Source organism: Adiantum capillus-veneris, chromosome 1 (assembly GCF_014529385.1).
Source record: "Adiantum capillus-veneris isolate H3 chromosome 1, ASM1452938v2, whole genome shotgun sequence".
NCBI classification, from domain to species: domain Eukaryota; kingdom Viridiplantae; phylum Streptophyta; class Polypodiopsida; order Polypodiales; family Pteridaceae; genus Adiantum; species Adiantum capillus-veneris.
The window spans coordinates 36,748,095-36,766,468 of NC_140931.1; the positions used below are offsets into that span (position 1 = coordinate 36,748,095).

An 18,374-nucleotide genomic window follows, 5' to 3' on the forward strand; every position below is an offset into this window, starting at 1 on the left:
GATCATCCTCCATCAATAATCTCAAACCAAACTTGCAATTGAAGCATCACATTGTCCTAGCCTAGTTCAAGTGCCTCGTGAATTGTCACTCAAAGAGACATCAAGAAGCGAGGGATGGTAGTCAGAGACCAAAGTCAGCACCTTTGGAATAACACAATTTAGAGACTCCTTATTAGAAATCAAGTGAATTATATTAAAAACTTTAGACAAACACATCACATTGCGTTTTGTGCAAAAAGTGCAAACAAGTGCATAACACACTTAGCCAGTCCTTGAAAGCAATGCCATTAAGGCTTTTGCATACAACCAATGGTTCCATTCCTCCGGTAGCCCTCTATTAACAAAGTAGGTGTGTGCGCACACACACAAATGCCTCCTTGGACATGAATCTTGTAGTAGTAGGATCATAGGTACGTGGCAACTATGGTGCGACAATTGGGTCACGAAGGAGGAAGAGTCTAAAGCTTAAATAAATATCTTTCCAGATAGATACTTTTTGAGTTTCCAAGGGATGTTATACTCACCATTACAAAGAAAGTATGGAAAGAGTGCTCATAGAATACTAGGGGAAACATGTGTTCCACATCTCTAAGAATACATGTTCCTAAACAATATTTAACAAAGCCTATCATACAAGATCCCTCCCTAAGATTGTAAAAGCAATCGGCTCCAAACATGTGGCATATGGTGCTAAGAGGGAAGTAGAACAATCATTTACAAACCAGGTTCTCTAAAAAAAGTAGAAACAAGATTAAGGCAAAGCGTAGTGCAAGGTAATCATTAAAGAGTATTCTTCATTTCATAAATATCCTGCTCAGTGCTACTTTCAGAGTTCAGTTACCACCTCCATCACCCACCTTGCCTTCAATAATAAATAAACCACCTATAATCGGTCTTGGGACTGCTGTCTGCATATTTGATGTGATGCTTCCAAATCTCATTCACCTGAGATTCTTAGAGCATGCAATCTAATGAAATAAATGACCACTAACTCCATGCACCAATAAAAAATCAATGAATTTAAAAATTCAAAAAATTATTTTTCATTAGCAAAAAGGGAAGGCATCACTAAGGCCTTACCCTTTGAGCAAGCCAAAAAGGCCTACCTAGTAGGGTCTTTATTGTAGAGACTAGAATGTAACGGCAAGAGTAGGCACGGACGTAACCAACAAAATTTGGCATTCTATTTCAAGCACACCAAAGTTGACAAAATATAGGGATCCACCCAAATTGGAAAGAACAAGAAAAGGAAAGAGAAGAAACAGGCAAGAAACTTTAAATGATTGTTTTAATTAGGCATTAGATGATGATGGATCAAGCTTGGGAAGTTTAGCTTCTGATTTTGATTTGGAGTTAGACCTTGATAAACCAAGAAAGAGGTCGGATTACTATGCAAAACAAAATATACATCAGATTGCAACAGACCAAGCACACAAAAAGGAGGCCCACAATATACTCGTGAAGCATCTCTAGAAACCCTGTGCATAGGTGACAAAGAACTCCTACCCACAAGAATGGCAATCAAAAGAACCCAAACAATATAAAACCTCCAGTAGATTGGGGCGAGCAAAAAAAGAAGACAAGTATGAGAAAAATTAACACCCCCCAAAAGATTGCACATAAGAAGTGCAACGAAAACATAAGACTGACCAAAATCCAGTGCTTGTTTGTGAAGAGTTACTACCTACTGCAATCAATCTAGCATAGAATTACTCTTAGCTTTAGATGCTATCTTCAGAGATCAGATAGCCACGTGATCACTAAGTGCAAGGATAAATGAGCTAAATGAGGACGATCAACCTTCATGATTAGTGCGCAACGGCAGACAGAAATCCTATGTAGACAGATTTTACTTGTTTTTTACTGGCATACACCTTCCCAAGAGTTTTTTGTACCATTCTTCCTTCACAAATTGCCGCAGCTTCTTGATACGGATATCCTCAACAGATTTATGTTAAGAAATTTGAATAGAGTATCTGACCATTCTACAAACAAAGTTCAGCTGGCTAGCAATTGAAGGTGAACCAGCACCTCGGCCATTTCACCGAAAGGAGTAAATCGCAGCCCCAAACCTTCTGCAAGAATGCTGGTCACGTATGAAGAAAAGACCGAAATTCATTGGACCAAAGCTGTGACTCACCATTGCGAGTATCCTCGTGATGTTGCTGCTGCTATACAGTTTGACACATCCCCCACATCAAAGGTCCATTTTCCGTAGCCACTATTGTAAAGAAAACATGTGACCTCTAATATATATGAGACTGCCTTTGATGACTAATGATTTGTTGAACAGGGGACCCTCCAATAATCACACCATCCATTTGATACCTGAACCCCACAAACAATTGCTATAATTTTAGGAGGAGCCCTAATCTGAACCACTCACTCCATTTCCTTTTACAGCCCTTTTTCGCTTGGCTCCTTTTGCAGTTTCTGTTCTCTCAGTCCTGTCTTGAAGAAGACCCGAATTTAGTAGTGGCTGGAGTTCTTTCATTGCCTCCTCATGCACCTTCTTGTCGGTGCAGATTTGAAAAGCAGAAACAATCTTTTGACTGCAGTAACCAAAAACAAATTAAAGGATTTAGTCTAGCCAATGGTGAAACATGCTGGAGTAGAAGGCTAAAACACTCATAATTGATCATAGAAGTCGCGTAGTGTTAAAGTGGATATAAAATGTTGCACGAACAACAATATTCAGAAGTGTGCATTTTAAGCACCATGTGAGGACTAGACTGAAAAAAACATGGGCCTACTGCCACAGTAAAAGGTCCCTCAATATGATAATAAGAAGTTGTTTCCAAGAGCATACCTGTGGCCAGTAGCCCAATCCATGCATTTTCCTTTCAGTGCAATGTTCCAAAGTACACTTGCAAAGGAAGGAGCAGTGACGTCACTTGGAAGTAAAGCCGGCTCCAGAATTAGCCTCCTTAATGTTCTACTCGCATGGTAATGTTCAAAAATGTGCTCAACATCACCAAGTGTCCGTGGCTGTGCTCCGATATCCGAAACAGCCCGGTGCAATTTGCAAACGCTATTAGGAGCGACATGCCATAGGATACCGTCGTGACCTCCTTTTGCAACCTGTAAGTAAAGATAACCTTGCTCTGACAATCAGATATTTGAAAGGGAATGCTTATAAACAGTGCAATTTAGCACACACCTCATAGATCAAATCTTTTCCAAGTGGAGAACGAAGAAGGTCACCAGCATGTGCTGTACATAAATCAGCCAGCTTCTGCAAGGGATTGGAAGCATGCAAACCATCAGAATGTGGTATAAAGGCATATTTACCACTACATTAAGCAAAAGACAATCAAAGCAAAAGACAGCACTCTTTAGAAACAGGCTGTGCTAATAGTATTTAGCATACACAAGAGATGTGATACTTCTGGAATAAATAACCAAGCAAAGTAACTACAAGCCTCTACGTCGCCTACAAATGAATGCCTGGTGGTTTTTCCCGCACTTATTCATTTGTGCACAAAAATGGTGGAGAGAACACTAAGCTCTATTCTTTGGTCAACACGATAATATGACAAACTAGCAGTTATGCAAGCTGAAGTATGCTAATTCTCGCTTTTCTTTACCATGTATTCTGCACTTTTAACCTGAATACCATTCGCATACCCCCCCCCTACAATAACCAGCTTGCAGTTGCAGAAGGTAGTGACAACCAAGTGCTACCACAACTGAGCAGCAACTATAATTTCTTGGATAACTTGAACAGAATATGACATAGGGCAGAGAGATTGCTAGGGAGTCGGTGGCTTTGAATAGCCACGCTCAGCCGCACAGTAGATACTTCTTCATTGCACAGAAACAAGATACATGAGATTGATGGGGTACAATGGGGAGGACTCAGCCTCCGCAAACGCTCTCTTCCGATGACGAGAGTATCCTCATCTTGTCAATGGCCGTCTTTACCATCTAAGTAGAAAAGAAGGTACTCGTAGATGCACATGGCTCACAAGGATCTGGAAGGGGTGTCTGTCCAGGGACCGTACATAAGGATGTTGCATACTGACCCCACACATCAAGAGAAGTAATCACTGGGGGAGGGGAGTGCTCATGAAAGAAACGCCATGCTTCTCCCGAGTCTCTACTCAAGAAGAGCTAGTATAAGTCTCGCTTCATCTGAGCTAGGAATGCGCGCTTCTTCCATTGCACCAGGCGCCGGAAGGCTATCCAAGACTGTCTGAGAGAGAGAGAGAGAGAGAGAGAGAGAGAGAGAGAGAGAGAAAGAAAGAAAGAAAGAAAGAAAGATTTTTAACGTCTATGTCAGGCCGAAATCGGCCTATGAGACAAATCAAATGTACATGGCGTGTATGTCATCCGTCTATCGGAAAGACAAATGAAACAAAACTGATACAAAACTGAACTGAATGTAGGTAATGGAGTATCTGAGGAGGGATGGGGTTCTATCTCTAGGGGTATATGCATGTCTATATGCTCAAGGTAGTACAATCATGAGAATGCATCAAGCTCTCTAGCTCCATTCTGTACAAATGGGGGGATGTAAGATGTGGTACATGGGCGGGGCTGGTGCCAAGGCTACCCGGATGAAAGCTGTCGGGTCGGCCCTCATCTGAGCTACTCGCTCCTCAGTGGCACGGCGCTCCCGGGCTCGGATCTCCTCGATCTGTCGGTGGTGGGAGCTCACGCCCCTGTAGCCTGTGACTCGTGGTCGTCGTCTAGCTCGGTTTACCTCCGCCTGTGGGAGTGTCACTCCTCTCTGAGTATCTGGTGAGGTAGGGGTGGCAATCCTCTGAAAGAAGTCTGTGAGCTGCGACTGTCTCCCCTCTGTCTGTGTAGCTGTGCGTGGCTGTAGTAGTGTGTCCCGATGGCTCTGTATCTCTAGTAAGAAACGTCCGAGCTGTCTCTGATCTCGAGAGTCCATGATCTCTCGGAGAGTGGGCTGTCCTCTGAATAAGGCCTCATACCTGCCTCTGATCTCAGTGTATGCTCTGCATCTACATATAAAGTGCTCCTCACTCTCCACCTCCTCTGTGCAGGCTCTGCAGACTCGCTCCTCCCTGGGAACACCAGTATGTCTCCCGATCTCAATCTCTAACCTGTGTGAAGCCACTCTCAGCTGACCAATCGCCACCCGTGAGCTATGTGGCATATATGTGTCCATATAGCGTGGTCTCTGTATGAACCCCCCAGACAATATGGTGAGAAACTGGTCTCTGTAATCTGACATCCTCGTCCCCAAGCCAGGTGACTCCCAGACTCTCCTAGTGTATAGCTGCCACAGATCCTGTCTCAATACCAAGTTTCTCTCACTGCGAGAGAGGTGAACAGATGGTGAGTGGGGGTCGTACTGGAATGGTGGTAGGCTCTCCATGTCAAGACCGTGTCCCTCAAACCATGCTCTGACCTGTGAGTGCCAAGCTCTCGCATGCCCACTCTCTGATAGCTGTATAGCTGCCTCAAATGCTCTACGAGTAAGTCTGTCAGGAGGTAGCTCTCTCATCCTCTGGATGAAGCAGACTGTCTGGAATAATGCCTCTACAACCATAGGTGGTGTGGCGAGCTCGGCTCTAATAATGTCATGTGGCACTGTCTTCTTGCTGCGGAGCAAGCGTGAGATCATACATACCTGTGGCCTCTCAAGCTGTGTCCACTGGTCATCCGTCAATCCTGGTGCCCATACTGCCGCCGAGTACATCAGGGCCGGGGTGACTAAGGTGTCAAAAAGCCAGCCCTTCGTGCGGGGCTCCTGAAAGTGTGCCTGGTGGCATCTCCGCTCTAGCATGGTCAGAGCTGCATATCCTCGGGTGAGCCTGTCAGCAGCAGCCTGCCTCATAGTGAAGGGTCCTGGTAGGCTGGTGAATGTGATGCCAAGATAGACATAGGAGGTGACTACATCAACCTGTCCTCCTGCTGCTGTGAAGGTGGCAGCGCTCCTCACTGCACTGGATGTGTGAAAGATCATGACCTTGGTTTTGCCAAGGTTCACAGTCAACCCCTTGTGTGTGCTGAATTCGTCCAAGGCCTCAAGATGGCGTTGCAGGCCCTCGGGTGACTCTGAAATCAACACAATATCATCAGCATATAACATGATGTGGACCGGAGTACCTGCCAAGTCGCTCCCCTCTCCCCCTGCTCGTAGTATGTAGTCGGAGATCTCGTCGATGTAGAGCCCAAAGAGTGTCGGGGAGAGTGGGCATCCTTGCTTAACACCAATGGTGCTAGCAATGGTCTCTAAAAAGCCGCCTGGGCAACGAACTCGACCCGTCACCCTCTCGTAGAGAGTATATATGGCCCAAATCATCTCTGTCGGTACCCCAATGCTGTGAAGGCGCTGGAAGAGTCTCTCGCGTGGGACTGTGTCAAAGGCCTTGCGGAAATCCACAAAGCAGCAGTAAAGCCTCTTCTTCCGCGCCTTTGCCCCATCAATGAGGCAGCGCAGAACGAAGATGTGGTCAGTGGTGGAGAAAGCTCGTCTGAAACCTGCCTGGCCTGGAGCTCGTAAACCCTCGGTCTCTGCGTAGCAGCTAAGCTGTGCCTCAAGTACTGCTCCATAAAGTTTGGCCATCGTGTGGCCAATCATGATAGTCCTGTAGTTCCCTGGGTCCAGGGTGTCGCCAGATTTGTGGATAGGCACTATGGTGTGCTGTGTCCACTCCTCTGGGAAGCCCTCCCCTATAGCCCGGTTGAAGACATGTGCAATCAACGGGGCTATAGTGGAGGCCGCATAAATGATGTGCTCACTCTGTAATCCAGTGTGGTCAGCTGATCGTCTGTGCTGCATGCGGCGTATGGCCCTCTCTACCATCTCTGCTGTAAAGAAGGAGGAGCACGTGGGGCGTGGCTCATGTGGCTGTGGGATAGGAGGCTGCCCTGGCACCTCATAGAGGCGCTCTGCATAATCATGCCATATCTGTGGATCCTCAATAGCTGTGGTCGGACGTGGCTCGCGCAGGGTGCGCCATGCCGTCGCGCTATCTATGCTCATGAATAGGCGGTATAGCTCAAGCTCCTGTGCCTCTTCGAATGCTCGCCGCTTTTGGCGTGTCAGCGTCTTCATATCTCGTCTGGCCTCTCTCTCTGTGATCTCTCCTAAGGCTCGCCGTGCACGGAGGCGTCGGTATAACTCTCTGCACTCATCATCTTCTTGAGGCCTAAGCCGGCCTATGAGACATCATTGTACATGAGTGCGTCCTCTGGGTATCTAGTAAAATGCCAGAAGGTACAAATACAAATGCTATAGGAAAACCCTAAGCTGTGAGATGAGAGTGGTGTAAACATGGGTAAGAAGCAAAGTCATAGAGATATAGAATGAAGCTCTATGTCCAGGGGTGTAAAAGCTACTTGCTCAAGAAGCACACATAGTTTCCCTTCAGAGAGTAGTGACCCTCAAGTCAAGCGGTCCTAGCTTCTTTGTATATTAATCAAGAGAGATTACGACTGTTCCGTGTGACCACACTGTTAAATCTGCTTAAAACTAGCACTGAGGCCTTCAATTCAAAGGCACTTTGGCCCAAAAAGTAACTAAAGAAGTCTGGTTATTCTGTTATTAACTTAATACCCTAAAAAGCTTCCAGAGAAAAAATTATGGCCATAGGTTGTGTCAACTCTATCCTTAAGGATCGTACCTTTGAACTTTCCAAGCAACCTCAAAAAACTTTTTTGCAATCAAATAAAGAATGGACACAGAATTTTGTCAACACCACAATGTACAGTTGCTATAATAATAGTCAGGGACAAAAATCCGAAGGATTCAAGACGTTCCCATTGTTCCAACACATCACCAACTCTCTAGCAAGACTTGCCAAGCAAGGCAAAAGAACTCAGTAAAAGAAACAAAACACAAAGGTATCTCTCTAAAGCATTGTCAACATGACAGCATTAACCCCTTAAAAAGAGGTAAAATGGATACTCTTGCTTCCTCCCCAAAGTATAGTTAGGTCTGAATCAACTACAACATGCCACTCTTGCAAGTGCCAACAGCTTTATAAACATGCTTGCGTTGCTTGAGAAAAGGAGGGGTGAAATTAGAGAAAGAAAACCTTACCTCACCCAACGAAGCAGACTTCAAAAGCTCCATTCTGCGAACAAATGGATCCTTTTTACTTTTACTATCCATCCTTGATCCATCCAGAACCTCATTATTTTGCTCATCCGCCTCCTCAACAGTTGCCTGAACTACACAAACTGGATTATTATACACATGATCAACCTAAAATCAGTATCAAAAATTTCACTATCTTCTGAAGCAAACATACTTCCTCGGAGACATCACCACCAATTGGTAAAGGCATGAGGGCACCAGCCGACATATACTGTGCTTTTTGCGGAGCCAAAAGGTGTAAAAATACTCGTCGTCCATGCTGTAATTCAGCCGTCAACAGAATGAGGAAACCGGCTGACTCAAAAAAAAAACTGAAACTATTGAACAAACTTAACAACATACCCGATCAAATGCAATTTGCTCGACATTCTTTGCCAGTTCATTTACTATAAACTGGAAAATGAATGAAAGTGAATGCATAACAGAATATAACTTAACACATGCATTGTAACAAATCTTTATAAAGCTGACTGCACCTTATTTAACATTTCAGTATCGTCAACCAGGTCTAAGATTGCCACCAGCACCTAAATTACCAAAAAAGGTATTACTGCACTGAGCCAATGAAATCTTTACATGGCAAATAGTAAACAAACCAATCAATTGGCAAGTTCCCTATACCAAGCATCCATATGCATCGCAAGCTACTTTTGTCGCATGTCCTTTCAATCCCTTTATAATCTTCTTCCTTTCCTGCATTGCCATCCTCTCTCTCTCTCTCTCTCTCTCTCTCTCTCTCTCTCTCTCTCTCTCTCTCTCTCTCTCTCTCTCTCTCTCTCTCATCTCTTTCCTGATGTCATCTCTCACAAAGCGGAGCTCCGATTTAATAAGCACTTGAACCCTCTCCATCATTAAATCATCTTGGACTCTGACGGTTTTCCCTGCCCGTAGAGAGCTTGACGAGAGTATACTATCTCTGTTCCTCCGCTTGAAAGTCGCTTTCATTTTTTGTGGGGTGGTGAAGCCACTTGCATCACCATCCTCGGTTGGTTGGTCCATCCGAGAGAGAAGAACAGAGCGAGCATTGAGTCAAGGCCCTCACCAGCTGCCATTGGTGTTGATGTGACAGAGCAATGTAAGTTGCTGCAGAGACACAGTGGGCCTGCTAGCTGCCGTGAGAGAGAAAGAAAGAAAGAAAGAAAGATTTTTAACGTCTATGTCAGGCCGAAATCGGCCTATGAGACAAATCAAATGTACATGGTGTGTATGTCATCCGTCTATCGGAAAGACAAATGAAACAAAACTGATACAAAACTGAACTGAATGTAGGTAGTGGAGTATTTGAGGAGGGATGGAGCTCTATCTCTAGGGGTATATGCATGTCTATATGCTCAAGGTAGTACAATCATGAGAATGCATCAAGCTATCTAGCTCCATCATGTACTAATGGGGGGATGTAAGATGTGGTACATGGGCGGGTCTGGTGCCAAGGCTACCGTGATGAAAGCTGTCGGGTCGGCCCTCATCTGAGCCACTCGCTCCTCAGTGGCACGGCGCTCCCGGGCTCGGATCTCCTCGATCTGTCGGTGGTGTGAAAGGGGAGATGCGGGCTCTAATGCGGGTAGAAGTGAATGTAATGGAATGTATTATGCAGAAAAAGTTGGATGAGGCAATTGCAAGCTTTGAATCTTGGAAAACCAATGTGGAAAAGTGAATGAAGGAAAAGGATGCAGTGATTGAAGAGCTTAAAGGGAAACTTGCAGCTTGCAAAATTATGCCCAAAATAGAGGGGGGAAATCAGCCCTCGATGTTAAAGGAGCTCAAAGAAATTAAGGAGCAGGTGAAAATTCTGCGCGAAGGGGAAGAACAAAACTCGAAAGAGGCTTCCTCATGGGCGGAGCGCCTTTTTAAGACACAGGAGAAGGTTGACGAAGCAGAAAAATGGATTGAAAGTGCAAAGAAAGGGAAGGCCCGGATGCCAAAAGCCGCACAGACTTCTACCATCATCAATATGACCATTGAGGAGGAACAGAAGAGGAGGAATAGAGCCCTCCATGTGCGTATTACTGGTATCAAAGACACCGAAAATGTAGAAGAAGAAGTGAAGGAACTCTTGCAGCACATGGGCATCCCGGAACCTATGCACACAGGTGCTTGGAGAGTAGGAAAGAAGGGAGTGGATGAGAAGGGAAACATCAAAGAGAGAGCACTTATTTTGCGTTTCCCGACTTTGGAAACAAGGAAGGAATTCCTGAAGAAGAGACCAGCACTTAAGAAAACTGGGATATTTATGGGGGATGACCTTACTTTAGCACAAATAGCACATATGCAAGAGTTGATGCCAGAGATCAAGGCAGCAAGGGAGAAGGGAAAAATTGCCTTTTATAGAGGAGGGAAAGTAGTGGTTTTGGAAAGACGCACAACATGACGGTCCGAGATATATGGGACCACACTCCGGATGGCGGCATGGAATTGTAATGGATCATATAGGCTGGATGTGGGTGCCTTTGAGGATAGCTTCAGAGATAGAGAAATTGTCTTTTACTCAGAGACACATCAGAAATCTGGACAGTTGATGCCAAGTGTGACTGTTTATTCATGGGAGAGCTTGTCGGCCAGACACTAGATCCCAGCATGGGAGTCGAGGTTCAGGAGGGGTAGCAGTCTTATTCAGGGAGGAGTTGCAACCGCTATTACAGATTGTCCGAAGAGATGACCAGGCGAGATACATGTGGGTGAGACTGAGAGCTGAGACGGGCAGATTCTTATACATTGCTATATGTTACTTTCCCCCTAGCACATCAGTCTATACCTCACCTAGAGGGCAATCCCTTTTCTCTATACTTGATGATGACATATGGGAGTTCTCTAGAGATGGAGATATCATTCTCTTGGGAGACTTTAATGCCAGGACGGCCAACTCCCAAACGGTATTTTATGATACCGCGGAGGAGATGCTTAGAGAGATGGATATATCGGAGATGGGGCTTGACAGACACTCACAGGATAGAGAGCGCACAGAGTATGGGAGACATCTCATGGAGATGAAGACTACGCATGGTTTGGCCATACTTAATGGTCTAGAGATTTTTCCTTCGTCTGGGGGATTCACATGCTTTCCACACAGACATGGGGCCAGTACAGTGGACTATGCCATGACTTCACCGAGCTTCATCTCTAGTATTCAGGATCTCAGTGTGGGACCTAGACCTGTTGGAGTAGAAGTGGACCATGCTCTCCTGACTTTTTCAATCTCTTTCCTGTATAGTGCCTCTCAAACACCACGGAGGATTTCACACACACGGTATACTTTTACACCAAAGACGGACTCAATTTGTGGAGGAGATTTACAGGCAGATGTGGGCAGCCGAGCCTGTATATACCGTGGAGGAGATCATCGGGGCAGCAGCATAGGCATACCCACACACTCAACCAGATCAGAGAAGACGTTCTGGGAACATGCCTCAGAATAGTTGGTATGATGAGGAGTGCAGAGAGATGAGTTCAGATTTAGAGCGAGCTTATACTTAGAGTCATTACATATAGACAGTCTCGGATTGCCCTTCGGCGTTTAGTGCGACGGAAGAAGCGGGCCTTTTTAGCCCATATGGAACGTGATTTGTATCAACTCTTTTTGACTCGAGATTCAGATGAGGCCTTGCGTCTCTTCCATGAGCACTCACCTCCTCCAGTGATTACTTCTCCCGAGATTTGGGGTCACTATGCAGCATCATTATATACAGTACCTGGGCAACCACCATTACCAGACCCTCTAGAGCCATGTCCAGCCACTAGCACCTTCTTTACCACTGAGATGGTGAAGAATGCCATTGACAGGATGAGGACTAGGAGAGCATATGATCATGATGGTTTGGTGGCAGAGCACTTGATACATGCTAGAGATTTACTGTCAGAGGTTCTTGCGCGGTTGTTTAACCGTGTCATGTGTGAGGGACTACCCGAGTCTTGGAGATTATCTACTATTGTACCTCTCTTCAAGGCAGGGGACCCCACGATGCCAAGGAACTACCGTACTATTATGATAGGGCACACATTGGCACGGTTGTATGCATCCATTCTTGAACAGCAACTGAGTAAATGGGCAGAAAATGAGGGCATACGAGCAGCAGGATAGGCTGGTTTCAAAAGGGGTTTCTCCACTTTGGACCATATTCTTACACTCAGAGCCATTATTGAGGAGGGTCAGGCACATGGGAGACGGATGTATTGTTGCTTTGTGGACTTCCGCAAAGCATTTGACACAATGCCGAGGGCCAGATTGATGCGCAAGCTACTGAAGTTGGGAGTACCCACAGAGATCATACGGGGGATCGTGGCTTTATACGGCTCAGTGACTGGCCAGGTACGCACTCTTGAGGGGATTTCTAACATTGTTCATTCCACTATTGGAGTGAAACAGGGGTGTCCTTTGTCCCCTACACTTTTTGGTATGTATGTAGATGAGGTCTCTGGCTACATTGACAGAGAGGGCGACAGAGGCGCTCAGCTAGCAGGGACATGGATCCCTTTATTATTATATGCTGATGATATTGTGTTGATATCAGAGTCACAAGAGGGCATGCAGAGACAGTTGGATGCATTGCACAGCTTTGCATAGGATAGTGGATTGTTCTGTGAACCTTGGTAAAACCAAGGTTATGGTGTTTAACACCACACCACAGTGGGTCAAGAGATCGGCACCTACACCCGTATATGGTAAGGACAGTGTGGAGTACACAGATGAATATACATATCTAGGGGTGGTATTCACGGGACCGAGGTTTACTCTGAGGAGAGCAGCAGAGACTAAACTGTCCAGAGCATATGCGGCATTGGGAGGGCTAGAGAGGATGTGTTCGCAGGTTCAGTTTCAAGAACCACGAACAAAGCTATGGCTCTTTGATACTTTGGTTGCTTTAGCTATGCTTTATGGGGTCCAGGTCTGGGGACCATCTGTGAATCATGACAATTGGAGGAGCATGGAGAGACCCTTGGTATTTATAATATCCCGGGTGATTAGAGCCAAGGCCTCCGTACCACATGCGATTATTCGAGCGGAGGTAGTCGCCCCTCCTATAGAGATTGAGGCTCTTACCAGATCAGTGTCCTTTATGCATAGTCTATGGGATACACATAGAGGAAGATATACTAGATTCGCTCTTGAGTCCTCTAGACAGTTAGCGATGCAGAGAAACGCATCATGTTGGTATGCGCAGATGACCTCATGGTTTCAAAGGCATGGTTTCAGCATGGATAGATTGCCTCCTTTTCAGTATTCCCTGGATGCACCCTCCCTACCAGTCACACGGACGGAGATCACCAGACTCATTCGTCAAGATCTTATACAGTTGGACACCAGGAGGACATGGGTAGAGCCGATGCACGAGTTGGGCACGAAGATGGCTTTCAACAAAGAGCATCTTCTCCAACTTTTGGGAGATGGGTTTGTGATTCGTCCGAGCTACATGGACACTCATTTGTCTCATGGTCTGCGATGTGCTATTGATCAGATTCGCACATCCTCACACCAGCTGAGATTGAGACGGGTAGATTCAGAGGGATACCACCGGAGTCTAGGATATGCCAACTATGTGATAGAGAGCCAGAGACAGAGCACTGTGTATTATGAGATACGAGGGCGCTTCCATTGCTTATTCAGGGAGGGTTTTGGACCCCTAGATAGAGTCATGAGGTATCAGGATCACAGATGCCTTGGCTTATATCTACTTGAGCTACACCGACATAGAGATAGTCTACTGAGGAGACATGGAGTACGACAGTCACAGAGACAGACCACAGACTTCTTTGGATCGAGGGAGCCAGGAGACCAACCACCAGCACAGGGTTGTACCCACATTCATACCAGAGGCACCCTCATTGACAGGGCGATTGAGCTCGGGAGATCGAGACGACCACGACCGAGACACAGGAGCACACTCCATCGACGGAGACTCCAGCAGAGGATCAGAGGCATTCTAGCACGACACCCACAGTGTCATTGAGGGCCTATTCTACATTTTCACATTTCACATTTCACACTTCATTTTCAGTTTTCATTTTTACATTCAGTACTTTTTGTACTTGTACTTCAGACATTGTATTAGATTCACCATTTTGTATCTGATGGTCTCATAGGTCATTTTGGCCTTTTGAAGACATTAATATATCATTTCATTTCTCTCTCTCTCTCTCTCTCTCTCTCTCTCTCTCTCTCTCTCTCTCTCTCTCTCTCTCTCTCAAGTGTGGTAGATTGGTTATGCCATTTCCTTCTTGAATAACAGATCTTGAGTTCAACTCTCCTCGTGGAATAGATCTTTAAGGTCTCTTGGAATAGTTTCCCACCACGTAAAAATTCTCTTCTTCTTCTTCTTCTTCTTCTTCTTCTTTTGTGTGTGTGCGCGCACAGCGCGTGTGTCTTGCTGTTGTTTTTAGACTTATACTTATACACAAAAGAACATAACAGTTCAAAAGACGGCTGGCTTTAGACAAAGAACAATGATTAACACAAAAACAACTCAGTCTTTGATTCATTTTTGTACATTATAGTGAGAATGAGGTATCATATTAATGTTTTGTACATAAGATAGTCAAGAACAACTTATTTTGAAGTGAAAGAGGCTAGGTTCGACAATGATGGACAATAGCTTAGCCAAAAAGATCCTAAGTAAAGATAGAGTCCTCACCTGCATCCATATTAACAAGACAACAAATTCGTTAACCTTGAATACGTATTACACGTGTTAACAAACCATAGTTACCCGGAACGGGAACGGGGCCAGAGCGGTAGACCAAAGGAACTATATATACTATATGTATTATAGGCTCATATGTTAGCGAAAAACTATAAGCTAAGCTTTTAAATTCGACCATCCTCATTAGAGCCATATTTAGACATTTTTTACGATGACAAAGCTTGAGACAAGGATGAAGTTTGACTCTTGAGAGAGAGAGTTTAAACTATTATCAATATACATAACACATGAGAAAAACTACAAAGACCAAGGTCTACAGTTCAAAGTATCAAATCATGTATTCCTTTCGACTGAAAATCCAAACAAATACATCTCAGTATCAGGCCATAATAGGGTAAGAAGGTCCTGATTAGTGTGACAGTATAAGTGAACAGCATTCCAACTTCTCAAATAGCAGTCAAGGAAAGGACACCCTTACCTGCATCCACAGTAAGAAAACAAACTATTCGTTAGTTTTCAAACCGCATAACAGGTAATTGAGGTGACGTAGTTGTCATCCATGTCACCTTGGTACTAACTTAAGAAGAAAACTATGCTGTTTAAATGAAAATGATGTGTAATAGCCTTCTTAAAGGCCGTGATTTCTAGAAAAAATTCATCAAAGTATTTAGGTTAAATTTTTCGAATATACACTATTCCTTCTAATTCAAAGTTAAATACCAAAATTCAAATGTGAAATAGAGCCTGAAAATTTCCTTAATTGACATACATAATCAGCTAAAAGAAGCTCATACTTCCTTAACCCCATCAGTTTCCAGAAGACTTTCTTTAGAAAATTAATTCAATGTATTTATTGAAGTCAAAGTTCTATGTAAACCTTTCTTTGTTGTGCAGAATAAAAGAGTATTTTTAGTTATATCTTCCTCCAGGTAATTACCACCGAATAGCCAATTGGGTTAAATTTATGTGAGATCCAAATCTAGGCCGATGAAGGAGCCCATACAACCCAGATGAAGAGCGAACATAAAAGCAAACGGAATTTAGAGAATATTTCAAGGACAAGCACTAGAAGAGATACTTTTCCGATCAGTAGTGTGAGCCCATTACCCACCTGGGCTGCAAACACCATTAGAACCAATCACTCATTATTCCATACCAGATAAACCAGTGGAAAGCCCATCAGTTTCCCAACCATATTCAAGTAGATAAAAGGTTTATACAAAGTATATAGAAAAGAAGTGGAAAGCCAGTTAATACCAGCAAAAAAGACCATATATAAGGTCAACCCACACTATATCCTGGGCCGAATACTTTACAATAGTCCTATATACCATACAGAGGATAAGAGAAAGCCCCCCCAGGGATTGCAGTTCGGTACTTGGGCTGTCAGGTTGGTTTGGACTTGTCTCCCGAGCAGCAGATTGCTCCCCTCCTCCGGTCTATCAAGAGGAAGTTGCTACATTGGAGCTCCGCACGAATTTCTTTGGCTGGCAGAGTTGTAGTGGCCAACCAGGTGTTGTTGGCTACTATGTGGTACATCACTTCTTGCTGGATCTTCTCGAGTTCTTGTATCAGCCAGGTAGAGCGGGCTATCAGGAATTTCCTTTGGTCAGGGCGAGACACACTGACAGTCCGGGCCAAAGTGGCTTGGCAGGTCATCACTCTTCCTTGTTCACAGGGAGGGCTAGGGATCATAGACCCAACACAGCAGAGCAGAGCCCTTCTGGGGAAGTTCATCGTCCGAGGTCTTCTTCCAGGTGAGGAGCCCTGGAAAGAGTTCTTGTTACAGCGGCTTCGTGCTAGGGTGCCTCAGGCAAGAGACCCCTGGCAACCTTCGACCAGATGGATCTTCACAGAGATGAGCAGAGTTGGTTTGAGCAGGAGACTGGAGGATCGCTTCGCTGTGGGGTTGCTTCGATCTTGGGAGCACTTGCGGCGAGGCCTGGAGCAACATCAACCTACTTGCACGGAGGAGCGCCTGCGACAGCCCCTTGTTTGGAACCCCATGGTTTGCACTCAGAGAGGTCACTTGGTTGGTAGTCTGCCTCATGTTTCCTGGGGTCCAGCACGCTCTTTAGGTGACTGGTTACAGTTTTCAGGTTTGTCAGAGGAGCTACAGGGCCTTCAGCTACAGGGCATGAGAGCGGTGCAGAGCATGTGCCAGGACATCTCAGAGGCAGTACCAGCTCAGTGGCTCACGCCTATCCAGTCAACAGCGCCCAGATGGATGGGAGCCTTCACACGACTGGAGGTTCTCATCTCTATTCGGGCTTGCTCAGAGACCGTTCCTTCCCTGTTTTTCGAGCTACAGGGTGAGGGACGCTTACAGCGAGTTACAGTAGAGGCCCCGCAGGTGGCAGAGTGCTGTTTTCAGAGGATTCGAGTGGTGGGCATCTGTGGGAGGACTTGTGTCATCGATCCTGACCCAGCTACTCTTGAGACTGGACATTGGAGACTTGGGGCTTGGGAGTGTTGTCCACTTGCACGAGTACAGTGGGATCCTGGAGAGTGGCTTTGGAGGGACCCCGTCTCTTCTGCAGACCAGCCAGGTGTCCCTTTCTTTCAGTACACTGTTCGACTGGGACGTCACATACTGGCAGCACAGAGAGAGGCTCGCCCTGCTGCAGCACCTCATTGGCAGGAGGAGGGTCTCACAGCTGAGTTCTTGGTAGCTTTTTGGGAGAGGTTGTGGGACTCCAGACTGCTGAGGCGAGTCACTTTGTTTCAGAGGCTGGTCGCACACAGAGCTACAACAGTTGGGAGCTGGCTTGTGCATAGTGGTCTCTCGTCCGCATGCACAGCTTGTGACCATCTTGTGGAGAGTCAACGTCGTGGTCTTTGGGACTATCCCTTGGCACAGTAGGTGTGACTGCGTGTTCTTCGGCTGATGCCCGCTCTTTCCACAGCTGGGCAGTACACTTGGGGGGCAGCTGCTTGGTCCACTCTCACGGGTCCGGTACTTCGGTTTGAGCTATCATCCACCAACAGGACGATAGTGATGCAAGGGGGGCGACCTACACTCCAGCCTGCCACAGAGCTTACTCCACAGGAGTGGTGCAGTGAGAGAGAGGTGTGTTGGGAGCTCATCAGTGGCCTGACACTCTAGTTCATCTGGCGGGCCCGTTGCTTCCGCATCTTCGAGGCTCGCCCTGTACCACCAGCAGAGACTGTTCGGGACCTTTGGCTTGAGCTGGTCCATACTCTCAGAGGACAGTTCGAGGCACTCCAGGGCAGTTCTGACCGCATGAGGGAGCGCAGAGAGGCTTTCCTTCGACTTTGGCGTCCTGGGCCATTTTTCACCATGGTAAAGGGTGTACTCAGATGGCACTACCGTCCACCTGTGTGGCTCTTCCCTCCTCCCATCCCTTGATTTAGCCTCTTGTACATATGTTGTTTTTTCATTAGGAGAGTCTCCCCAGCATGATTGTTGTAGTCCTCTCTTGTAGAGGAGGTTGTAGCCCCATGGGCGGTTTCATTAACTAATAGAAGGATCTTTTTCTCGGAAAAAAAATAATTATATTATGCAAGCTAGCTGCCGCCAGAGACCAGCTAGTATACTTACCTTCAGATGTCTGAGAAGACAAGTACCAGAAGAGCATTATTAAGAGTTTTAATCGTCATTTGTCAATGCCTTGATCAGCAAGTCAAGCCTTAACTAAAACCTC

The 18,374-nt window shown here is 45.7% G+C and overlaps 1 protein-coding gene across 1 annotated transcript in view; it reads right to left on the minus strand.

The window, feature by feature from the left end:
• Positions 1 to 1,775: 1,775 nt before the first annotated feature.
• PUM24 (pumilio 24) overlaps positions 1,776 to 18,374 on the minus strand; it is a 112,877-nt gene continuing 96,278 nt past the window's right edge. The window contains exons 10-17 of the mRNA XM_086515547.1: positions 8,699 to 8,770; positions 8,554 to 8,604; positions 8,420 to 8,470; positions 8,232 to 8,336; positions 8,021 to 8,146; positions 3,161 to 3,235; positions 2,810 to 3,081; positions 1,776 to 2,552 (exon numbers count right to left, since the gene is read on the minus strand). Of these exons, the coding sequence (XP_086371673.1) occupies positions 2,369 to 2,552; positions 2,810 to 3,081; positions 3,161 to 3,235; positions 8,021 to 8,146; positions 8,232 to 8,336; positions 8,420 to 8,470; positions 8,554 to 8,604; positions 8,699 to 8,770 (936 nt within the window). The 3' untranslated portion in view covers positions 1,776 to 2,368. The remainder of the gene's footprint in view (positions 2,553 to 2,809; positions 3,082 to 3,160; positions 3,236 to 8,020; positions 8,147 to 8,231; positions 8,337 to 8,419; positions 8,471 to 8,553; positions 8,605 to 8,698; positions 8,771 to 18,374) is intronic.